Source organism: Hemiscyllium ocellatum, chromosome 8, assembly GCF_020745735.1.
Source record: "Hemiscyllium ocellatum isolate sHemOce1 chromosome 8, sHemOce1.pat.X.cur, whole genome shotgun sequence".
Classification (NCBI taxonomy): Eukaryota; Metazoa; Chordata; class Chondrichthyes; order Orectolobiformes; family Hemiscylliidae; genus Hemiscyllium; species Hemiscyllium ocellatum.
Window position 1 is genome coordinate 66552742 of NC_083408.1, and position 26012 is coordinate 66578753.

The 26012-nt window shown below is 40.6% G+C and overlaps 1 protein-coding gene across 1 annotated transcript in view; it reads left to right on the plus strand.

Annotated features, from left to right (window-relative positions):
- Positions 1-85: 85 nt before the first annotated feature.
- exoc5 (exocyst complex component 5) overlaps positions 86-26012 on the plus strand; it is an 81828-nt gene continuing 55901 nt past the window's right edge. Inside the window, exons 1-3 of the mRNA XM_060829126.1 lie at positions 86-296; positions 16373-16467; positions 20682-20829. Of these exons, the coding sequence (XP_060685109.1) occupies positions 270-296; positions 16373-16467; positions 20682-20829 (270 nt within the window). The 5' untranslated portion in view covers positions 86-269. The remainder of the gene's footprint in view (positions 297-16372; positions 16468-20681; positions 20830-26012) is intronic.

The following is a 26012-nucleotide window of genomic DNA, read 5'->3' on the forward strand; positions in this document are numbered from 1 at the left end:
GCCCTGCCAGCCCGCGGGGTCAGAGGGCAGCACCCGGCTGCGCAGAAGCTGCAGGTTCAGGGCTTCACGGCGCAGTTTCCGGTGGTAGCAAGATGGCGCAGGTATCGGGAGTGTAGATCAGGGAGCGGTTGACAGCGCTAGCGGAGTCTAACGCCTCTCGGTTCTCATTCCAACTCAGCAGCATCCTCCTCTGGGTCGGTATTGCATTCCTATTCAGTATGTAGGTAGCTGGGCTAGGCGATAGCGAGCGGCTCCTGATTTCGGACGGAATGGCTGCTACAGCGGAACTTTTCGAGGTGGGTTACCGGTGCTGACTGCTGCGGTAGGGCCGTGCTCGCTGCCGCCCCCCCCCCCTCCTTTGTTGATGCTCGGGCCTCCGTGTTTTCAATATTTTGGGAAAATGGCTGACTGTCAGAAATGTTAGGCACGAAGACGGGTTCAATTGATTGCTGTCATTGTAAGAATGTAACGTTCTAGTTGTTGGTTGTAGTGTGCAGCAGTCAATGAGATGACAAAGGACCATGCTATTTATTATACTGAGTTTGTTTCAACCAAGTCAGTTGTCACTATTGAGTCGCAGAAGATGCAATTCGACCCATTAAGCCTAAACGAGCTCAGTTATGATTCCCTTATTTTCATTTATCCAATTCGTTTAAAATGTTATGCTTTCTGTACAGAGGTTAATAGCTTGACTGCTACTTCTATTATTAGGCACTGAAAGTGCACCCTCCTAACTTTTCATGATCCTGAATCTTGGCCCTGTTTTAATGATTCACCACAATATTGGAAGATGCTATTGTGCTCTAGTTAATCATTTTGGTTGCTCCATTACATTCCTTTTTACTCCAACGAAATTTTAAATTCTTTCTTTATGGCTTAGTGGGCGGCATGGTGGCACAGTGGTTAGCACTGCTGCCTCTCAGCGCCAGAGACCTGGGTTCAATTCCCGACTCAGGCGACTGACTGTGTGGAGTTTGCACGTTCTCCCCGTGTCTGCGTGGGTTTCCTCTGGGTGCTCCGGTTTCCTCCCACAGTCCAAAGATGTGCAGGTCAGGTGCATTGGCCATGCTAAATTGCCTGTAGTGTTAGGTAAAGGAGTAAATGTAGGGGAATGGGTGGGTAGCGCTTCGGCGGTTCGGTGTGAACTTGTTGGGCCGAAGGGCCTCTTTCCACACTGTAAGTAATCTAATCTAAAGCTGTAACATCTGATTTCCAGAACTGAGGAGTATTGTAGGAGGTTGAACAGTTTAGGCCTTTACACTCCTGGAGATTAGAAGGATGAGGTAATCTAGTTGAGGTGTGAAAGTTACTGAAGAGAATTGACAAAGTAGACAAAGACAGGATCTTTCCCCATGTGAGGCAATCTAGCATAGAGGTCACAATGTTGGGATAAGGGATAGCAGATTTAAAACCAAGACAGGAAAATTCTTCTTGCAAAGGATCATGAATCTGTGGAATTCGCTACCCCAAAATGCATTGGATGCTGAAACACAGTGCATTTAAGGAAGAGATAAACAGATTTTAAATGAGTATGATATGGAGTCAGCAAGAGTTGAGGCTGAGTTGAGATTAGACATGACTGTATTGAATGGCTAAGCTGGCTCGAGGGGCTGAATTGCCTACTAATGCTCCTAGTTCTTGTGGTCTTCTTTCCTGCACCACATGGACTGCAATGGTTGAAGAAGATGGCTAATCACCACCTTCTCACTGTCGGTTAGCGATGGGTAACAAATGCTGACATAGCTAACAAAGCCCAGATCCTGAAAATTTTAACCAATGCAGTCCTGTTGGATTTTTAAAAAACACTTAACTTGTGCTACCCTTTTGTTTCCCTTTTCTTTGCAAGTTTTGGTGTATTCTAGAAAAACCTTTTGTTTCTTCATGTGTAAGTCCTTGCGGCCTCATATCACCATCTCTTCTGCCTGGATTGCTGTGTATAGTTCCGGTCACCTTGCTATTGTAAGCATATTATTAAATTTGAGAGGGTTCAGAAAAGATTTACCAGGATGTTGCTGGGACTGGAGGGTTTGAGTTATAAGGAAAGGCTGGATAAGCTGGAACTTTTCTCCCTGGAGTGAGGGGGATTGGGGGGTGGCCTTAGACTTATAAACTCTCAAGTGGCATAGATAAGGTGAATAGAAAAGGTCTTTTCCCTAGAGTAGGGTGTTTCAAAACTAGGGAGTATATTTTTTAAGGTGAGAAGAGGGAAAGGGACCTGATGGTACTTTTTCGCACAGGATGGTGCGTTTATGGAATAAAGCCAGCAGAAGTGGTAGATGCAGGTATAATTGTAACATTTAGTAGACATTTGTATAGGTACATGATTAGGAAAGGTTTAGAGGGATATGTGCCAATCATAGGCAAGCGAGGCTAGTTTAGTTTGAGAAACCTGGTTGGCATGGATGAGTTTCTGTCCTCTGAGTCTGTTCTTTCACACTTTGTTCTTTTTGACCCTATCACAAATCTTCCTTTTCTTCTTTTTCCAATGCTCCCCTTTTCCTAACAGGTGCCCAATTAACAAGTTTGTTAAAACTTTTATATTGCAAGTCTTTTCCCGTTCTGATGAATGTCAACAGACCAAACTGTTAAAACTATTTCTTTCTGATGCTGCCTGACCTCATTATTTGTAGCATTTTTAATTGTGCCATGACTATCTAAATCCAGTTTATATTCAGGCCCATGTTTGAATCTTATGATATTCTGCAGGATTCTCCTTCCCTTCCCTTCTTTTGTCATGCTTCCGATACAACTTCAGTTATGCTAAACCATGTTAGACTGTTTTCCTCGGCACCATGCTGTTAACTCAGGGCTACTTTTTGTGCACCATGCTGTTAACTTTAAGACCACATTTTGTTGTCTTTGCAGCTACTAGTTGGAAACAAATATTTTACAGTTTAAAACATTCCTAAATATGTAGCTGACATAATGTAATACTAGACTTTCTGCTCAAATATTTTTAAAAAATTTCTTGTAATTTTTTTACAAATCCATTTGTATCATTGTTATTATGTTGTTTAGGAATTAGTCTTTATTTAAAGATGAGTTGTCCTTTAGAATGTATGTTTGCAGCTGTATTTTAATATAAGATCTCAGAAATCTGAATTATGTCAGTCTGTATGAAACAAATGGTTTGTATATGATGCTTTCATTGAATCAGATCTTAATTATGAAGGAGGAGAATTATACACTTAAATGTAATTGTGATCACGTTGAACATTTAACATTAAGGAGGTTATTGATGAGTTAGATTAGCATGTGCAGCAGTGACGCAATTAATGTGGTGAAGTGTCAGAACACCAAACAAAAGCCAGCAGTCTTAGATTGTTTTTCAATGTACTTGACGATCTAATTGAGAAGAACGAAAAACAATTTATTACTCGATACTTGCTAGGGAAATGCTAATTTAAAATTTCCACATGTTTAATTTCTGCTTAGAATCCTATCTATTTTAACCAGAAGTATTTGCATGGCAAAATTAAGAGCTGGTAGAAAATTAGCCAGTTATGTTTCTGAAATCTAAGCTTTGGTACACATGATCAGATGAATGTGTGGCTGGAGAAATGGTTGGGGGTCGGTGGGGAGCTGTTTTCAGATTGCTGGGGCATTGGGATCAGTTCTGGAGGGGTTGGAACAATACAAGCTGGATAGGTTGCACCTGGGCAAGACTGTAACTGATGTTCTAGGAGAGTATTTGCTCATGTGGTTGACGAAGTTTAAACAAAAGTGGCAGGGGTGTGTGAACCTATACTGAAGACAGTAGAGAGAGAGAAATGAGGGCCTAAAATTTACTGTTTTCTCTCTAGCTCTTTTTTTCTTTTTTAAAAAAAAAATGGTGTTACAGTAGCTATCCTCCAATCCGTAAGAACTGTTCTGGAGTCCTAGAATCTTGAAAAGATGATCACCACCTATTTCTAGGGCCTTGAGTACTCTGCAGTATAAACAGTTGGGCACTTGGGATTTGTTGGCTTTTAACCCCATCAGTTCATCCAATATAATTTCCAAACGGATATTTATTTCCTTCAGTTCTTGCTCTCGTGCTTGTTTTTAGTTCTCTCTTTGGATCCTGTGTTCCCCAGATGAATGGGATAGTATTTCTGTCCTTTGTGAGCCAAAATATGTATTTGATTGTTATGGAGGAGGGCTACGGGCTGAAAATGTTAACTATGCTTTCTCTTAACAAATGGTGTCAGACCTGTGAGCTGCTTCAGTTTTTGTTTTTGTTTAATTGGTCTGTCTTTTCTTTGTTCCCCATTATGTCTACCCCTGTTTCTGATTGTAAGGGTTCTGCAATTGTCTTCACGTCTTTTTCTCTTCACATAGAAGCTTTCACAATCACTTTGGTGTGTTCACCACAAGCTGACTCTTGGACCGTATTTTTCTTCTCTTAATCAATGCTTTGTCTTCCTTTGGTAAAATCTAAACTGCTGCCAATCTTCAGGTCTGCTGCCGTTCTGGCTAATTTGTATGCTCCTTCCTTGAATCTAATACTATTCATAATTTCCCTTGTTAGTCATGGCCAACCACCTCTTCCATTTTATTTTTGTACCAAACAGGAATGAATGATTGTTACAATTCCTCCATACACACTTTAAATGTTTGCCATTGCCTATCCACCATTATTGCTTTAAGTAGTGCTCCCAAATAGATCAGAGCCAGCTCGTGCATCCTATCATCACGTTTCCTTCTATTTACATTCAGGGCCATAGTGTCAGTATTAACTATGCCACTCTAATTCTTAATGAAGAATTATATCATATTATGGTCACTTTTCCCCTGAGAGGCGCCACACAGCTATATTGCCAATTATTTCTTTCTCATTACACAATACCAAGCCTAGATGACCTGTCTTCCAGTTGGTTTTTCAATGTATTAATTCAGAAAACAATCTTGTACAGATTCTAGTCACAGGCTGCTTCATTAGTACACCTATCAGTAATAAGCATAGAACATAGAAGAAAGTGAGGACTGCCGATGCTGGGAATCAGAGTCAAAAAGTGTGGCGTTGGAAAAGCACAGCAGGTCAGGCAGCATTCGAGAAGCAGGATAGTCAACGTTTTCGGCATAAGCCCTTCATCAGGAATGTGGAGGGGGGTGGCGGGGGAAGGGGTCCGAGACATAAATAGAGTGGGGGTAGGGGAAGGTAGCTGAGATGGCAATAAGTAGTTGCGGGGTGGCTGTGATGGGTGGGAATGAAGTTGGGCAAGCAGGACAGTTCAAGAGGGCGGTGCTGAGTTGGAGGGTTGGACCTGGGATGAGGTGGGGAGGAGAGATGAGGAAAGCTGTGAAGTTGACATTGATGCTGTATGGTTGAAGGGTCCCAAGGCTGAAGATGAGGCGTTCTTCCTCCAGTCATCAGGTGAACATTGAACTGTACTGCGTGGGAAGGGGCCTGTCAGCCCACGATGTTGTGATGCCTGGGGTGGTGGAATTCAGAACTAGAGGGCATAGGTTTAGGGTGAGAGGGGCAAAATTTAAAAGGGACCTAGGGGGCAACGTTTTCATGCAGAGGGTGGTGTGTGTATGGAATGAGCTGCCAGAGGAAGTGATAGAGGCTGATACAATTGCAACATTTAAAAGACATCTGGATGGTACATGAATAGGATATGGGCCAACTGCTGGTAAATGGGACTCAGTTAGGTAAGGATATCTGGTCGGCATGGGTGAGTTGGACCGAGGGCTATGTTTCTCTGCTGTACATCACTATGATGGCAAATTAAACTAATCCCTTCTGCCTGTCCTTGGTCAATGTCCCTCCATTCCTTACATATTCATGTATTTATCTAAAAGTCCCTTAAATGCTGCTATTGTGGCTGCTTCCATCACTGTCCTTGGCACCATATTCCAGATTCCTACCACACTCATTGCAAAAATAAACTTACCCCTCACATCTCCTTTGAACGTCACCCATTTCACCTTAAATGCATGCTCCCTTGTTTTAGGCATTTCAGTTCTGATGAAAAAGATCCTGACCATCACCCTATCTATGCACCTCAATTTTATAGACTTCTTTCAAATCTCCCCTCAGTCTTTGCTGCTCCAGAGAAAACATCCCTTGTTTTTGTAGCCTGTTCTTACAGGTGATACCCTCTAATCCAGACAACATCCTAGTAAGCCACTTCTGCACCCTCTCCAAAGCCTCCATACTTTCCTATAATGTGAACAGAATTGAATGGAATATTCTTGTGTGGCCTATTCAGAGTGTTATAAAGCTGCGACATAACATCCTGACTCTAGTACTGAATTCCTCGACCAATAAAGGCAAGCATTCCTTTATCACCCTGTCTACTTGAGTGGCACTTGCAGGGAGCAATGGACTTGAACTCCAGGATCCTTCTGTACATCAGTGCTGTTCAGGGTCCTGCCATTAACTGTATACTGTTCCTTAACATTTGATCTCTCAAAGTTCAATACCTCAGACTTGACTGGATTAAACTCCATCTGCCATTTCTGCAGCCATATCTGCAACTGATCTACATCCCACTGTATCCTTTGACAACCTTCTACAATTCCACGATCTGTGTATCATCTGTAAACTTACTAACCTACCCATATACATTTTTATCCAAGTCACTTACGTATATCACAAACAACAGAGGTCCCAGTACAGATCCCTGGAAAAGAAACCCAGAAGAAAAATAATCTGTGATTGGATGCAGATGGCTGAGTGGACCAAATGTACTTTTTTTTTGGAGGAAATGGGGGCAAAAAAGAGCAGACTTAAGTGAACAACTGGAAGTGAAGTGGAGCTTGTGAAAGAGCCAGGGGCCAGTTGAAGCTTTCGAAGGGATTCGGGTGCTTGAAGGGAGGCTGTGAGGGGACTGGAGATGTTTTTAAATTGTCTACAAAAGCATTCAATTATCGTACCATAAAGATCCTGCATTTTTGACCTCGCTCATCACGTTAGGAGCGGTGACCCTCAGGTTAAAAATCACCACTAGTCGTATCTCTGTAATGAGAGCAGCCCAATGGTCTGGTAATACTATGGCAACTTTGTCTTTACTTAAAAATGAATGGGGAATCTCTAACTTGTAGCTGCATGTTCAGGAGCTAATATACATTGAACAAAGTATAACATGGTCAATTTAAATCTGAGATTTGTGAAGCTGTGAATGGGGAAGTAATTTCTTGATTAAAATATTCCAGCTTTGTGTATGTGTGACAAATAGGCATTTGACGTGACTCCTCTCATCTGTGGCGAGTGAGTTCAATGTGATGGCTTTTTGTCAGGAGAATAGTCAAGTTTTTATTGCTTATATCTGCATTCTTGTGCCAATTTAAATACTGTGGTGTTGAGAAAATTGATGTTTTCCATCTGTGGTGTGATTTTCAATTTTAAAGGAGGGTTGATGGTTATCAAGGGTATTGAATTTTTTTCAGTCCAAAAATCATTACAGCCCTACAGGACATTGGGGCCACATTTGGAGTACTGTGTACAGTTCTGGTCACCCTGCCAAAGAAATTATATTATTAAATTGAAAAGGGTGCAGAAAAGATTTACAAGAATGTTACTGGAACTAGAGGTTTTGGGTTATAAGGAGAGACTGGATGGATTGGGACTTCTATTCCTGGAATTGAGGGATGATCTTACAGAGGCTTAAAATCATGAGGGGAGAGAGAAGATGAACAGTACAGGTCTTTTGCCTAGTGTAGGCGAATTCAAAACTATAGGGCATATTTTTAAGGTGAGAAGGGAAAGATTTAAAAGGGTCCTGAGGGCAAACCTTTTCCCACAGAGGGTGATGTGTCTATGAAAAGAACTGCCAGAGGAAGTGGTAGATGTAGGTACAGTTACAATATTTAGAAGACATTTGGATAGGTTTGTAAATAAGAAAGGTTTAGAGAGAGCTGGGCCGAACGCTGGCAACTGGGACTAGTTTAGTTTGAGAAACCTGGTTGGCATGGATTGAAGGGTCTGTTTTCATGCTGTCTGGTCTTTGACAGATAGAAAAAGTGTGGCACTAGAAAAGCATAGCAGGCCAGACAGATCCAAAGAGCGGGAGAGTCGACATTTCAGGCATAAGCTCTTCATCAGGATGCTGGTGAAGGGCTTATGCTACCTGGACTGCTATGTTTTTCTAGCGCCACACTTTTTGACTTTGATCTCCAGCATCTGCAGTCCTCGCTTTCTCTATGACAAATACTCAAGGTATTGTTACTATGTGATTGCATTGCTCAATCATTAAATTAGTGAGAATGAAAATTAAACATATCCCTCAAGAAAATCACAAGAAAAGCTCTCAGAAAATTGTACCCTAATTCAGACCTACTCAACTATATTTTGTTCAAATTTGACTTAGACAGATTTATTTTCTTTGTAACGTTCATTTAGTGTCAGCCCCACATGCTTAAGTACATATACCAGATCCACGGCATCACTTTTTTGATTGGTATGCTCAGTCGAACTGACCAAGTCCGTGAAAAAAAATGTTCAAAACTCTGTGAACCTCCTTGTTAAACTGGAGATTGGTTTAAGGCCTTCCAGTATGCCAGGCAGCAAACAGCCAGCTTAGCGACATCCCCAACTGCTTTGCCAAAGAATTGAGGTGCTAAATAAAAACCAAAAGAACTGTGGATGCTGGAAACAGAAATTGCTGGAAAAACTCAGCAGATTTGGCTGCAGATGTAGTGAGAAATCAGTTAATATCTTGGATCAGGTGACTCTTCTTCAGAACTGGGCTTCAGAATTACTTTGGTTCTGAAGAAGGGTCACCTGATCAGAAATGTGAATTGAGGTGCTGCTCCATTGCTGTTTTGCCTAGTCTCTTACCCTCTTTGCTTATGTAAGATGTAGTTCACTCCATTTGCATGTACTTTATTTCAATAGATTCATTTAAAGCACAACACCTGTCCTTTTATGTTCTCCCTTCTTTCTGTTGCAAGACCCTTACATCTTTCCAAATGAAACAGTGATTTGCTTGTTCTTCTTCCAATTAAATGGACTGTATTCACTGTTTATGATGTGGTCTCCTCCTCATTGAGAAGACTAATGCAGATTGGGTGTTCACTTTATGGAACAACATTCAATTGACGAGCTTGAGCTCAAGCATCTTGTTGCCTATCATTCAAAGGGAATTTGGTAGTGTTTGCATGTATCTGCTATCCTCGGCGTTGAATGTAGTTGTGGCCAAGGATTTGAAAGGTGCTGTTTCCGGAGGCTTCGCGATTTGTTGAAGTGCATCTTAGATGTGGTGTGTGTTGCTGCCACTATGCAATGATGGTGAAATGAATGAATGATTAATTTAATGGATGGAGTGCTAATCGAGCAAGCCACTTTGACCTGGATGTTGTTGAGCTTTTTGGATGTTATTGGAGCTGCACTCATCCAGGCCTGTGGAATGTAGTCTGTATCTTGGGCTGCATCTTTATGAAAAAGTCATAGATGTCAGAATTCTTCATCTTCCCCAGTGTTCCAGTTGAGTTTTCAGATAAGTGAGAAAAAGACTGCTTGCAGACAATGTCAAACCTGAGACTAAGGCGATGTTTTGCTGGGTAACAGTAATACCCGCACTTCATCAGAAACTTGGGCAACCTGCAGAGGTATTATTGAGGCATCACAGAGAGCGGGGAAATTTCCAACACCCCTCTGTCTGAACCATCGAGCATCACCTGCCTTGCATGAGGCATGGTTAGTAGAACCTATAACATTGAATTGAAACAAATTGTCCTTGATCTTGAAAAATTGCCTCACATTGACTCATCCAGACAAGTTGAGAGCACTCCTGATTTGTGCCTTGTAGATGCTACACAAGTTTTGGACATCAAGTTGAGAGTTACTTCTTGCAGTATTCCCAACCTAATACCTGCTCTTTTAGTCACAGAATTCATATGGCTGGTCGAGTAAAGATTCCCAGAATGTTAATAGTGGGTGATTCAGCAGAAGCGATGCAATTGACTGTCAAGCCAAATGGTTAGCTTCTATCTTATGATGCTACATTAGAATATTCAACAAGTGGAGTAATGGCAAGCAAAATTTAGGCTTCCCATTTTTTTTAATTCTGTTATTGGAGATTATTTCTTTCTTCATTGGCAGGATAAATCTGAATAAATTAATCCAAGGCCTCTGCTATTGACTGGTTCAGTAGCTGAAATGGAGGAGGGTACTGGTTTCCTGTATGCAATCTTAGATGGAATATATTGAGTGATATGGTTGGAAGAAACAATATTAAAATTAAAATTGAGCAGATATTCTCTGCCATTTCCCAAACAAAATCTCATCTTGAAAGAATGTACTGGGTTATGGTCTAATAGATTAGCACTTTTTTGAAGAACTTTTATAATGATGGGCTGAGCTGTGCAGCATCATTGTATGAAACAAGGAAATGCCTAGATCACAAAGAGGCCATTTGGCCTATTCTTAACTTTGCCAGTATAAAAAAGAGTAATCTGTCTTAATTCTATTGTTCCACTCCATCCATAACCCAGTAAGTTGCAGCTTGAGCACATTTCTATGTATTTTTAGTTATGAATAGGGTTCCTGCTTTTACCACCTTTTTCAGACAGGGGGTTTCAGATGCTCACTACTTTTTGAAATATTACTTTGATCCCCTCTAATCCTTCAACAGTTTCTTTAAATTTAAAGACCCTGGTTACTGATCTCTCTACTAACAGGCATATTTTTACTATTCTATCCAGGTCCCTCTACATTTTTGTATGTGTCTGTTAAATCTTTCCTTGGCCTCCAAAGAAAACCACCTTAGTCTATTCAATCTTTGGTAGAACTGGACAATTTTAATTTGAGTAATCTTCTCAAACATCTTTTTAGTACAATCACATCCTTCCAGTAATATGACCAGAATTGTACCTAGCGCCATAAAGATTTGACTAGTTTCTTTATAGTTCTAACATGACTTCTCTGAGTGACTTTGTTGCAAGGAATGTATCTCATGCCTTTTTGAACAAACTCATCTACCTGCCTCCCTATCTTCAGTACTCTGTGAATGTGATCTCCAAGGTCCCTGTGGTGTTTTTATATATTCTTCATAATAATCTTATACTTGTCGTTTACTTCCTTGCCTTATTTGCTACTGTAAATGCATCGCTCCACTTCTGAATGAAGTCACCTTTTTGCACAGAGGATCAATCTATTAATAGCTTTCAGCAGTCTAACTTTCTTGGTATAAATGACAAGGTCAATTTTTGTACTATCCGCCAACTTCTTAATCACATCCACTACATGCAAGTCTAAAGAATTGATCTTTGGCATAAACAGCAGAGGACTAATACTGTACCACTCTGAAAGAAGCCTTCTAGTTACAAAACTACCTGTCAAAATTATACTTTCTTTTTCCTGCACTGAGTCAATTTTGGATACAACCTGCCATTTTCACTCATTCTATGAAGTTTCAGTTTTCCATTCAATCTGTCAATGCGGAACCTTTTGGAAGTCCTTTCTGAAATCCATGGAGATGGCATCATGTGCATAATCTTCATTGACCTACTTTCAAAAGTTGATCGTTAGTCAACAGTGACTATCTGTAACATATAACTAAACAAATTGGGACAAGAAATTGGCCATTTGTGTTTTGGACTTGACTCTCCAATTCATTAAGTTCATGGCTGTTTTGTGTTTGAATTCCACATTCCCATCTATCCCCAATAATCTTAGATTCTTGTTGGCAAGGGAACCAATCTCTCTGCACCTTTTCAAAAGTATTCAGTGACATCACCTCTACTGCATTCTATGGTGGTGTTCCAAAGTGTCTCAAAGCTCTGAAAAAAAAAATTCCCTTTTCTGTATGTTTGCCTCTCAATTTTATTTCTGGGTTTGTCTGCACGATTAAACATCCATTCTATGTCCACTTTGTCAAGACCATTCGCTTGAAGAATCCATACTGACTATACTTGATTATTCCATGCCTTTCTAATTTCTTTCCAATAACTTGCCCTCCATTTAGTTAGGTTGACTGACCAGTCGATACTATGGCTGTTTTCTCCTCCCTCTTTAAACAGTGATGATATTTGCAGTTCTTTGGTTTTTTGACATTAAGGCTGTCCCCAGTGGATTAGAAAGTGATAGTCAGACCATTGCTACTTCATCTCTTTTTGTGGCCTGTGATGTGCATCACCTGGGCCTGTTGTTATCCACCTTCCAGGAGACTGAATTGCTTAATTGTTCCTTCTCATTATGTTTGTTCCATTCCAATGCTTCTTAACTAAAAATGTTACTCTCTTTTTTGTGAAAATAGTTCCAGAATATCCGTTGAGAACGGGTCCATGTTTTGGGCCTCCACAGTCAAGATAGCTTTTGGGTCTCAAATTATGTTTGTTCTTTTTGCACAGATGAAGAATCTTTGGTTTCCCTTGATTTTGCTTAATATTCTTTTCATACCCTCTTGTTACATCTGAATTTTTAAAAATTTCATCTCTATGTGTATACTCCTTTCTGCAGTATTGAGCTCTTGACATCTACAAGCTTTATTTTGCTTTGTCCTCTGATAGAACGGAGGAGTGGGCAGTAGTATTATGATCAAGATTTCTCCTTTTATTCTTAATGACATGTTTGTTCTGCGCCATCCTTATTTCTTCCCTGAATACCTTTCACTGATCTGTCTTATTTATTAGGCTGTTTTCAATCTGTGCCAAATACAGTGCCTGATTGGGTAAAAGTCAATTTGACAAATTTTACCTCTGTTCTCTTGTTAGTTTTTCATAACCATTTTAAAGCTCAAAATCATGATTGCTGTCACTGAAATGCTCTGCCTATGATGGCACTCCACCTTCTATATTTCATCCCCTAAACCTAAGTCGTGAATTTGGTATTGCTGTGTAATACTACCCTTAGTATTTGGTTTTGCTGAGTACTGAGTAATAAGTTTCACCTCAATATGGTTAACAAATTAATTGCATCCTCTATACTTTCCATATTGAATTTATTCCCAGGATATTTGAAACATCTATTATTTTTGCCAAGTACTTTTGCAGTTTTCAGTAATTTGCCATTACCTTTTGCTAATTTGTCCCCCTTTTGAATGGGAGTTTATTGTATAAATTTCCAGAAAGATGATTGCTGTGGTTTCATGTTGAGGTCTACTGTGACAGTTTATCACTATATAATTTATAGGTTAAGTACCACATTAAAATGACTAACAACTCCTCTGTCACAGACCGAGGCATTTATAGTGATGCCTCACATCCAACTCTCATCTTGACACAATATCTTGAATTGAAGTTTGAATGACTTGTTTAGTGAAAGCTCTTCAATTTCAGCTTATCTCCTGAAAAGAATTGTCAAGGTAATTCAAATTAATTTTTAATATCATCCATAGAAGATAAAGAGAAATTATGTTCTCTTGTTTACAGTCTTATCTAAAAGCTGCCACTTTAACTCCTTAGCCTTGATTTACACCCTAATATCATTCCATGTGCTCAGGTTTTAGCCAGCAGTGTAAATTCTATCTTAGTGGAGCATGCTAAGTTGGCAACTGCAAGTAGGCTGACTAGTTTCTAACAACTTTGAAACCTTTTCAGTTTTCTTTCTACATAGAATTTAATTGCACCTTTGAAGGAAGGAACTTTTGTTGTTTTTATTTTGGGTTTGTGTTTTAATAATTCTATTGAATAAAGACAAAATTATTAATTGACTACAACTGCCAAACAAACAATTTGGTTTTAGTTCTCACCTGCATAGGCAGACAGACAGACAAATGGAAAATGCTGGGGAAGAAAAAAATCAAAGCTCAAGCTGCATCTTTTGTGAGAGACTCATCTGCATCATCAAAAGGGGCCAGTTAGTGATGACGTGAACCAGTGCTTGGACACTGGCAGGGAATTGGGCAATGGATGCCAGAGTTAGAGATCTGTGAGAGGCAAGCGAGACTAAATGCTGAAAGGAGTGGTTGTACGAGGTTAAAGGAGATGGTAATTGAAAAAAATGATGACTGGACATAATTGTGCTGGAACAGAAAGTATACCACATCATCAGTTAAAAATGCAGCTTTGCCTGGGACCCATGCAGGTTCTCCAACAATGGAGGAAGTACTTGGAGTTAGAGTTTGTTCAAAGTGAGGGCAAGTTCACTGAGGCAGTGTTGGTTGTTGGTGGTGACTGGATGGACCTGAATACTTGAAAGAAGCAAAGGACTGTCAGACTATCTTATTGGGCAATGATAGTGTCAATGATTTTGATCTCATGATGAGAAAGTGACAGTTAGAGCCGGAAAACCGTTCGAGTAGCAGAGGGCGTCAGTAGAACCTTACATAAATAAGAAAGTAGGCAAAAGCTAGACGGAGAAGAATGAAAAGACAGTCAAAATAGGGGGAAGAATAGCAGAAACAATAGGTCTGTGTAGTGCAGTCCTGTTAGTGGTGCTTGGGGAGGTGATGAGGTCTGGGCTTGGAAACTAGATTGGAGGCTGTGGCACAAAGACCCAAAGGTCAAAAAATCTTTAAAATGATGACTCCATCACTAAACAGCAACTCATAGTCCCGAGTGGGGAAGTAGGAGGTGGTGTTAGAGGGCTGGCATTCAGCCTCTGCTGGGTAAATATTGGGTCAGCAAACTACACAACCCATCTTGTCAACAGTTTTCATGACAATGCTAGGTTGTTATACACCCAAGGGAATGGGATATAGGTTCAAGTGAGTGCCTTGAGAAACTGAGATAGCAATGCCACTTGAGCACTTCTCTGTGAAAGGTTTCAGTGGGCAAGATTTGAAGTGGATAGAAATTGCAGTAATTTTTTGTAATTTCCATGCCCAGAATTATAAATGGTCAATTTAAAGTAAATTATATTTATTTTGTGCTTGTAATGTTCAGATGTTGCAGCAATAGCATGAAAATTTTTGTTCAAAATTGTATTTGGTATTGTTAATTATTCCTTTGTTTTTATGTTAAACTGAAATGAAAATGTGAAGTAACTTTGATGTACAAAATATATACCATGACTTGGAGGTGCCAGTGTTGGACTGGGGTGGACAAAGTTGAAAATCACAACAGGTTATAGTCCAACAGGTTTATTTGGAAGCTCTAGCTTTTGGAGCGCAGTTCCTTCATTTAGTGATTGTGGAAGTTAAGATCACGCTCACAATTTCTAGCCAAAGCAGTCCTGTTTGTGGAGATGTGATATAGTAAGCAATCTTAGATTAAAACTTCCATCTTTTGTAATGGGCTGTGCTGGTCTCTGTTATTTGGTATGTAAATCCCAGAACTACTTTTAAATTACATTCTCAAGAAAGTTCAGGTTTTTAAACAAAGGGCGTTAGTGAAGTCTGTGTCCCAATGCTATCAGACTGACAAACCCTCTATCGTTTTAGAGTTTTACATAGATTCATGCAGCTCTTGAGCAAAATTAAATGTAATTCTGCCAAAACAAATTCACCCCTTAAGCTTATATGTGTGCATATGCAGGAGCGACAGATTGCGTGTGCGTGTGCACGTGATATAGGGTATGTGTGAGAAGGTGCGTGTGTCAGTGAGAGTGCAGGGGTGTATATGTGTGCGTATGAGAACGAGCTTGTGTCTGTGTTGTGTAGTGGGGTCACCCGTCGTGTGACATGAACCCTAGGTCCTATTCAGGAGAAATGATGAATGTGAAGCATTAATCACCATGCTGATTTCATGCTATGTCTATGTCAGAAGAACATAAATTATTTATCTAAAATCATGAAAGCAGACATTTTCACCTGCACAGCCATTGAATACAAGTCACTTACATTTACCTATATAAAATTGAGTTAACTGAGATGTGTATGTTTTAACTTAGAATACCAGCCCTAAACCCTTTGTGTCTCTGCCCTTTTCCCCCATATACCTTCTTTTTAAACTGTTTCTTAGTACCTAGCTTTGGCCAGGCTTTTGGTCACCTGCTGAAAATGTGTTGCTGGAAAAGCGCAGCAGGTCAGGCAGCATCCAAAGAGCAGGAGAATCGACATTTCGGGCATGAGCCCTTCTTCAGGAAGGCTCATGCCCGAAACGTCGATTCTCCTGCTCTTTGAATGCTGCCTGACCTGCAACGCTTTTCCAGCAACACATTTTTCAGCTCTGATCTCCAGCATCTGCAGTCCTCACTTTCTCCTTTTGATCACCTGTCCTTGTTTTATGCAGTTTAGGGTCAAATTTTGTTTTATAGCACTCCTGTGCAGCGCCTTAGGATATATTACTCCAACAAATGGCACAATAAGAAATTCAAGTTATTTTTGTGTAAAAAGGATTTATTTGTTGACCTCTGTAGAAGTAACCTCTCTTGTTGGTTTGATAATATTGCATTAATAGAAAATAAACATCAAAGTATCAATATTTGCTGATGTACTGGAAGTTCTCTGAATAATTTAAGTGTCCAATTTTTCCTAATTAGCTGTGCAGTTGTTTTATTAACGTATAATGCACTCGACAATTCAAAATTGTTTTGTTGGAGAGTTGTTTATTTTGTTTCCAGGAACCTTTTGACGTTGATGAGTATATTGAACGTCTGGCATGGAGGACACCAGGTGGAGGTTCCAAAGGTGGTGCAGAAGCCTTTGATCCAAAAAGGTACTGTCTATGAATTGGAAGTTATCCATTCAACTCTTAAACTGTTTCAAGGATGGTGTACTTCCTTTGTGTGCTATAATTTAAGTATAATAGAGAAATCGGTGTTATGAATACCATTCTAATCTGATGGTTGTTTTTGATCCTGGTTCATTATGTACCTAGGTTTAGATTACGCAATGACAAACTGGAAGACATCAGAGTATTTGACTCGGGAAGTCAGGGACACCATAAAATCAAAAGAAGCAAGCATATAATGTGGAGAAGGACAGTGGAAAACTAGAGGATTGGGAAGCTTACAGAAATGAACAGAGGATAAGAGAAAGGGAGGGAGAAGATTTAAACATGAGGGTAAGCTAGTCAGTGTTATATAAAGGAAGACTGTAAGAGTTTCTTTAGATGTATAAAGGGCAAAGTGGGCATTTGGCTGCTGGAAAATGACACTGGAGAGACAGTAATGGGGAACAAGGAAATGGCTGAGGAACTGAATAATTATTTCGCGTCAGTCTTCACAGTGGATGACATGAGTAATATCCCAAAAGTTTGAGACAGAAGGGGTAGAGCCGAGTAGGGTGGCCATCACCAAGGAGAAGGTGCTAGAAAAACTGAATGGCGTGAAGTTGGATAAATCACCTGGACCAGATGGACTACACCCCAGAGTTCTAAGGGAGATACTGGAGCGATAGTGGAGGCATTAGTGGTGATCTTTCAGGATTCACTAGACTCCAGGAGGGTCTGGAAAATCACTAACATGACACTCCTGTTTAAAATAGGAGTAAGACAAAAGATTACAGGCCAATTGGCCTAACATCGATCATGTGTAAGATCCTGGAATCCATTGTGATAGATGAGATTTCTGAATACTTCGAAGTGTTTGGTGAAATAAGGCAAAGTCAGTGTTGTTTCATCAAGGGGAGGTCATGTCTGATAAAGCAGCTAGAATTCTTTGAGGAAGTAACGAGCAGGTTAGACCAAGGAGAACTAATAAATGTTGTCTACCTGGACTTCAAGAAGGCCTTTGACAAGGTGCCACATGGAAGGGTACTGCTTGAGATAAAGGCCCATGGTGTCAGAGGCAACGTACTAGTGTGGTAGAAGCTTGGCTGCCTGGCACACAACAGTGTGGGGATGCAAGGGTCCTTCTCAGGATGGCAACCGGTGACAAGTGGTGTTCTTTAAGGTTTAGTGTTTGGACCATAAAGTTTCACTTTAACCTGAAATTCCAGGCATAAACCCTTTGTGTCTCTGCGCTCTCTTTTGTCTGTGTCTCTCTCCCCCCCCCAACACACACACGTTTTATACATTAACAACCTAGATGAAGGAACTGAGGGGATTCTGGTTAAGTTTGTGGACTATACAAAGATAGGTAGAGAAACAGATAGAATAGCGAAGGCAAGGAGGCTGCCAAAGGATTTAGATAGGTTAGGATAATCAGCAAAGTAGCAACAAATGGGGAGGTGTGAGGTCATGCACTTTGGGAGGAAGAATACAGGGATGGACTGTTTTCTAAATGGGGAGAAAATTCAGAAGTCTGAAGTGCAAAGAAACTTGTAAGTTCTAGTCCAGGCTGTTCTTAAGTTAAATTTGCAGGTTGAGAGTCAGTTGTTAGGAAGGCAAGTGCAATGATGTTGGGAAGATGTTTCCATTGGTAGCAGACACTAGGATCCGAGGGCATAGCCTGAGAGTAAAGGGAAAACCCTTTAGAATGGAGATAAGGAGAAGCTTCAGCCAGAGTGTGGTGACTCTATCGAAATCATTACCACAAAAAGCTGTAAGGGACAGGCCGTTGAGTATATTTAAGACTAAGATAGATAGATCCTTGGGAATCAAGGGTTATGGGGAGAAAGCGGGAGAACAGGGATTATCAGCCATGATTCAATAGCGGAGCAGACTCGATGATGGGCTGAATGGCCTAACTTCTGCTCCTATGTCTTATTGTCTTGATAAGCTAGTGGCTTTGATACCATAGTGTGCCATCTGGTGTTCAAAGATGTGTATATGTAATATGCAGACTGGAGGGTAGTTTTATTTTAACTTATTGTTTTTCTGAATGGAATTTTGCTTGTTGTGAAAGGAATGGAATATAAAACTAAGGGTATTTTGCTTGCAGTTATATAGAACATTGGTAAGACTGCGTTTGGAATATTGTGTACATTTTTGGTCTCCTTATTTAAGAAAGGATGCAAATGCCTTAGAAGACGTTCCTGATATCAAGGCAGCATTCAGCTGATTTTGACGTGAAGTGGTGCTGGCAATATTGAAGTCAGTGGGCATTGGAGGGAAGAACATTGTTAGTTGGAGCCATACCTAGCACAGCGAAACATGATTGTCGTTTTTGGAGACTAATCGTCATAGTCTCCGGATACTACCCTGAACTAACTGCTGCCACAGCTATGTCTCAACAGCTTCAGCTGCTTCAATGACATTGCCTCCATGAAAATGTCAGCAGTGTGGATATTTGCTAACGATTGTACAGTGTTCACCATTTGGAACTCCTTTAGATAGTTAAGCAGCAAGACTTGAATAACATTCAGGCTTGGACTGTAAGTGGCAAGTAAAATGCATGTCACTAAAGCAAGACAGTGGCCATCTTCAACAAGATAGAATCCAACAAAAACCCAGAAATTTCTGGTGATAACAGCTTGAAAAAATGTGGTATTGATGGTCACAGTTGGGAGGGGTGAGGGTGAGTGAGGAGGAGGGTGGGGAAGCAGAATTGGAAGAGGAGGTGGTAGTGATCAAATGGGTGCTGATGAAGCCCAGAGTGAGAGAGATATGAAAGGGATAGGCTGACAAGGATATTATTGATGGTAAGCCAGGACAGAAGGGAAGCTGAATAAGTGATAACCAAAAATGGCTCTTTGGGAATAATGCAGTTGGAAAAAGAGTTCATGATGGACTTTTATTAAACTATAGGGACTAGTAGGCTGAGACAAAGCCACTTTTGGTAGGGAAATGATGCAAAATAGTCAGTGTCTGAAAGACAGATTTCTGAAGAGTTTGTAGAGCAAAAGGAAGTTAGATATAGAGGGGGATGAGGGTAAAAGAAAACAGCACAGTGTAAGAAGTTTAAATTGATGGTAAGGAAATATAGTTCAGCAAGGCCTAAAGTGATGGGTAAACAGGATTTGAAGTGTATGATGCAGTGAGAAGATTTTTAGATTACTGAAAGTGTGTGCAGTATGGAGGAGGTACGAGGCTGGTCATGAGATAATCTAAAATAGTTGAGTCTATTTTAGCAGGGTGGATGAACTACAGTGAGGTGGACGTGCAGGGGATGCTTTTGTAATGAAGTCCTGGCGACAGGAACACAGTTTGGAAACTAATAAATGTCAAATTTGGAAACAATTCCAGCTGTGAGATACTGGCAAAAGACTAGGATGGATTCACTGACAAAAAGTGTGGAGATTTTAGCAAGTTGTGGTAATAATGACTGATTTTGCGAGAGTTTAACTGAAACAAATTTGTAGCTCTCCTGAAGCCACCTTTTGGATACGCAGTTTAACAGTGCAGGCAGTGAAGTCCTATAGAGGTTGTGCTTGGGTGTCATCAGAATAGATTTAGAAGGTGACTGAATAGCCTTGGATATCCTTGCTAAGAATTGACATTTTAATGAGAGGAGTGGATCAAGGATAGAAACTTGAGGAATTCCAGAGGCAACTGTATGGATAGGGCAATGAGTCGGTAAATAGTATTGATCAAAGAGTGGAAAACCCCACTGAGCAAGACATAAGATTGATGTTAGAGAGAATGGTCGAGATGACTATAAGCACTGGCACAAAGCTTAAGGAGGGAAGACGTTTCATTTCATAATTGTAGAAGAGACCACTTTTGATTTTAGTAATCTGAATTCTGATGGAGAAATTATGACACAGACAATCAAGGAGAAAATAGGGGAGTTATCTAGCAGGGAGATTTGGCTGCAGTTTGGTGAATTGTAAAGAATGAGTTGCACTGATGGGGAGACAGGTGTATGGTGTAATTATAGTGGCTAACTGCCACTGTTGTAATTTAGTTGAGGTAGATTATGGCTAATTTAGCCAGGCAGCATTGTTGAGGGATGCAGCACAGTTTTGCCACTCATGAGCCAGTCAGGGCCATGATGTTGTTTCATTTATCCACAATTCGACTGAGAAAATGTGGAAGAAGCAGTGATTCTTAATGTGGTGGTATAACACTGGTATTTAACATTAGGTGAATGTACTTTTATGCAATAGGCTTTTGGAAGAATTTGTGAATCACATTGAGGAACTGAAGATGTTGGATGAGCGCATTCAAAGGAGAGTGGAAAAATTGGAGCAACAATGCCAGAAGGAAGCCAAGGAGTTTGCCAGGAAGGTTCAAGAATTACAGAAAAGCAACCAGGTTAGTGGAGTATCATGGGAATTTTCAGATTGAAAATGCTGTACTTTAAAGTATACACCAACCAGACTGAAAGTGATTTAATTTTTAAATTTATACTTTTCATTAAAAAAAATCACTGCATGTGTACCTGAAGTAGAATAAATAAAGCTGATTATTTGTTGAATATAGCAAGCATTGGCACGAACTGTGCAATTGCAATTCTTTGTTTTCAGTTTTAAATTTATTTTTGCTTATTGAACTCGTGTAGCACAGTAATTGTAAGCAATATGGTCTTTAATGTAACACCTTCATTTGTTATAGTCATGATTTATAAGACTTAAATCTAGTGGTCTGTCATAGAGAAAGTGATTGCCATAATGCATTTCTGCCTACAGTTTCAACATCACACCCATCAATCCAAACAGTATACCTAGTTTCTGATTTAAAGTTAAAAATCATACAACGCCAGATTATAGCCCAACCAGGTTTATTTGGAATACTAGCTTGCAGATCACTGCTCCTATCACCTGAAATAGTGCTTCCAAATAAACCTGTTAGACTATAACCAGGTGTTGTGATTTTTAACTTTGTCCACCCCAGTCCAACACTGACACTCTATATCATGACTAATATCTGATGCCATTGCTGTCAAAGTAATAAAAATGTAGGGTGCAATAATCAGCAAACTATTCAATAGCTTGGATGATTCTTGTAAATGGTTAAAGTGTTCCTTGATTTCTTACACTGGATGCTGGCATTGCTAGCCAGGCTAGTATTTATTGTCCTGAGGAAGGTGATAGAGAGCTGCCTACTTGAACTACTGCAGTCCACGTGGTCTAACGACATCCATTGTGCTGTTAAAAAGGGTGCTCCAGGACTCTGACCCAACGACAATAAAGAAATGGCACAAGAGAGTTCCAATTCAGGATGATGTGTGGTTTGGAAGGGAACTTGCAGTTGGTTGTGTTCCCATGCTGCCCATGTCCTTCTAGGTAGAGTCATGGGTAAGGAAAGTGCTTTTGAAGGAGGCTTGGTGTATCTTGTAGATAGTACTGTTATGGACTAGGCCAGACCACTCAAACCATTTTCAAGTAGGCTGCCCAGACCATAACTTTGCACTTTGTTTCGATAAAAAATGAGGTCTGCGGATGCTGGAGATCACAGCTGAAAATGTGTTGCTGGTTAAAGCACAGCAGGTTAGGCAGCACCCAAGGGATAGGAAATTCGGCAGCACCCAAGGGATAGGAAATTCGGCAGCATCCAAGGGATAGGAAATTCGGCAGCATCCAAGGAATAGGAAATTCGGCAGCAAAGTGTACAGTGAACATTATCTGGAGTAAATTAGCTAGGTTGACTACCAGGTTTTAAAACAGACAAAAGTTTATTCACAAAATTATACAATGAAACACAAAGAACAGAATAAAGAACCCCTACAGAACTCAGTCTACCAAACTGAATATACACATTAAAAGTACAAATAGAGAGCACACACCGGATCATCAACGCCACACTCACAGGAATCCGATTCACGAGAGAGGAAGAAAAGGACAACCAACTCCCATTCCTAGACGTGATGGTACAGAGAACACCTAACGGAGAATTCACCACAAAGGTATACAGGAAAGCCACACACAGACCAAGTCCTGAACTATGAAAGCAACCACCCCAACACACAGAAAAGAAGTTGCATCAAGACACTATTCAAAAGGGCCACAACACACTGCAGTACACCAGAACTGCAAAAAGAGGAAGAAGAACACCTGTACAATGTATTCGCCAAAACGGATACCCGTGCAATTTCATCAACAGATGCCTAAGGGAAAGACAACGGAACGAGGACATGCCACAACTCAAAGGACCCAAACCCAAAGGAGAGAGAGAGAGAGAATCTGATTCCATACAGCTGAACACCTAAGTAGTAAACTGCTCAGCTGGAGAGCTGACCACTCCCCTTTCTTTATATAGGTCTCTTCTAAAACATGACCACTTTGGCCTGAAGTCTGATTTGTTTATATATAAATAGAAAGGCTCCTCAATACTCTTTAGTCTCTGTACCAAGCTAGCCACCTTGGAGCTGGGAGAGTTTTTTGATCTCTGAAAACATAATCAAGGACACAGTATCCTTGAGAAAAGGAACAGCTTTTAGAAAAAAGGGACCAGCTTTGTAACAGTACAAACTGTTGTCACTATCTGTTGGTGTTGGAGGGTGTGAATTTTGAAGTGTGTGAATGGTGTGCTAATTGAGTAAATGGCTTTGGCCTGGATGGTTTTGAGGTTTTGGTTTATTGTTGGAACTGCACACATCCAGGCAGATGGAGGGTGTTTCACCATACTTGATTTTGACAGACATTGGGGAATTGAGCTGAGTTATTTGCCCATTAATTCCCAGTCACCATATTTATAAGGCTTTTCCAGTTCTGTCAGTGGTAACCCCTAGGTTATTCAGTGTGGGGTTTCAGTGATAGTAATGTCATTGATTGTCACAGGGAGATGGTTATATATTAACTGCCGAGGAAAAGCTATTAAGGTACAGTGCCAGCGATAAGCAATAATCAGTTAGAAGTGGAAGATAAGTTTATATTTTCATTACTGGGGTTAAACTGAACAATATTAAAATCCAGATGGTAAGTGACTCCCCTCTAACTTATTGTTCAAATAATGTCATTTGACATGACAGGACGATATTGGGGTTGTAACCTCATTTGAGATCAAATAATGTCATCTGCACTATTTCTGATGGTTGAACAAGTCAATTCTACGAAGATGAATTCTGCCACAGGTACCACAGAAATTGTTCCTCGCCAGTGATGTGATGATCTCTGACAAATTTTTTGCTGAACTTGCATCTAGTTTGAAACTTCTGAATACATATGTGAAACTGCTGGTGAATTGCTGCTTGTAACTGACATCAACATATTAGCAATTGTCTGGTGAGGGCATGCTATGCCTTTGTCTTGATTTTCACTCTTGATAAGCTGAGGAATTTCCCATCCAATCATGTCTGGAAGTACATGCCTTTCATGTTGGCAGGGAAAATAATAGTTTAGAAGAACAGAGGAAGCTAGAGAAATGATTACTGGGCCCATTGTTGAGATATTTGTATCATTGATAGTCACAAGTGACGTGCCGGAAGACTGGTGCCACTGTTTAAAAAGGGTGGTAAGAACAAGCCAGGGAACTATAGACCGGTGAGCTTGACCTCGGTGGTGGGCAAGTTGTTGGAGGGAATCCTGAGAGGCAGGATGTACTTGTATTTGGGAAGGCAAAGACTGGTTAGGGATAGTCAACATGACTTTGTGCGTGGGAAATCATGTCTCACAAACTTGATTGAGTTTTTTGAGGAAGTAACAAAGAGGATTGATGAGGACAGAGCAGTAGATATGATCTATTTGGACTTCAGTAAGGCGTTCGACAAGGTTCCCCATGGGAATCTGATTAGCAAGGTTAGATCTCGTGGATTACAGGTAGAACTAGCCATTTGGATACAGAACTGGCTCAAAGGTAGAAGACAGAGGGTGGTAGTGGAAGGTTGTTTTTCAGATTGGAGGCTTGTGACCAGTGGAGTGCCACAAGGATCGGTGCTGGGTCCTCTACCTTTTGTCATTTACATAAATGATTTGGATGCGAGCACAAGAGATACAGTTAGTAAGTTTGCAGATGACACAAATTGGAGGTATAGTGGAGAGCGAAGGAGGTTACCTCAGATCGCAGCAGGATCTTGATCAGATGGGCCAATAGGCTGAGAAGTGGCAGATGGAGTTTAATTCAGAAAAATGCGAGGTGCTGCGTTTTGGGAAAGCAAACCTTAGCAGGATTTAGTAAGGTCCTAGGGAGTGTTGCTGAACAAAGAGGCCTTGGGGTGCAGGTTCATAGCTCCTTGGAGTTGCAGGTAGTTTGGATAGTGAAGAAGGCATTTGGTATGCTTTCCTTTATTGGTCAGAGTATTGAATACAGGAGTTGGGAGATCATGTTGCGGCTGTACAGGACATTGGTTAGGTCTCTGTTGCAATATTGCATGCAATTCTGGTCTCCTTCCTATTGGAAAGATGTTGTGAAACATGAAAGGGTTCAGAAAAGATTAACAAGGATGTTGGAGGATTTGAGCTATTGGGAGAGGCTGAACAGGCTGGGGCTGCTTTCTCTGGAGCGTTGGAGGCTGAGGAATGACCTGAGGAGTTACAAAATTATGAGGGGCATGGATAGAGTAAATGGGGTTGGGGAGTCCAGAGCTAGAGGGCATAGATTTAGGGTGAGAGGGGAAAGATCTAAAAGAGACCTAAGGGGCAACTTTTTCGGAGGGTGGTACGTGTATGGAATGAACTGCTGGAGGAAATGGAGTCTGGTACAATTGCAACATTTTAAGAGGCGTTTGGATGGATATGGGCCGGGTGCTGGCAGGTGGGACTAGATTGGGTTAGGATATCTGGTCGGCATGGACGGGTTGGACTGTTTCCATGCCGTACATCTCTGATTCTATATGCTTCTAAGAGATCGACAAAAGTAACCTAGAGTAGTAATTTGGTGTTCTTCGCAATCTTGAAGCTGACTTAAAGGTGAGATGTCTATTGTTGATCTGCCTACTCTGAAGCCACATTGTGGTAGTGTATTCTGGATCACTGTGAGTGATTGTGTCAATAATATGTACTTGGTTACATGATGTCTTAATCCGAAGCTTTAGATAATGTTGCTGGAGACTAACTATCTTGCCATCATATGGCTGACCAGGAATATCACTCCCTCCTTATTTCCTCCATGTGCTGGAAGGATTTGCGACTAATCATTCTGTGTGACAGCATTATGAGCCTATCTCTCACCAAATAGATTAATTGTGGTGATAGAAAGCATGGAGAGTTAGAGGTGTGGTCTTTGCTTCCCAGTTTTAATGTTGGGATGGTTGTTATGCATTTGTCCAGACTGCTTGTTTCAGATCTTTCTCTTTGCTATCATTTTGTAAGAAGTAACTGATTCACTTGGGGGAAAAAATATCTGATTTATCATTTCAAAATCACAGTTTATAGGAAATGTCACTGGAAAGGTAATGTTTTCTTTCTTGTTTGAATTTGAGTTTTGAATGCAGACACCAGGTAGCTTCTGGGTTGGGAGAAGATCTGCACATTTCTTTCTCTCACCCTCTCTCTCACTGTCTGTTTCCATCTCAAAGTAGCCCAACCACCTGGGAAATAATCTCAAAATTTTTGAAAAGC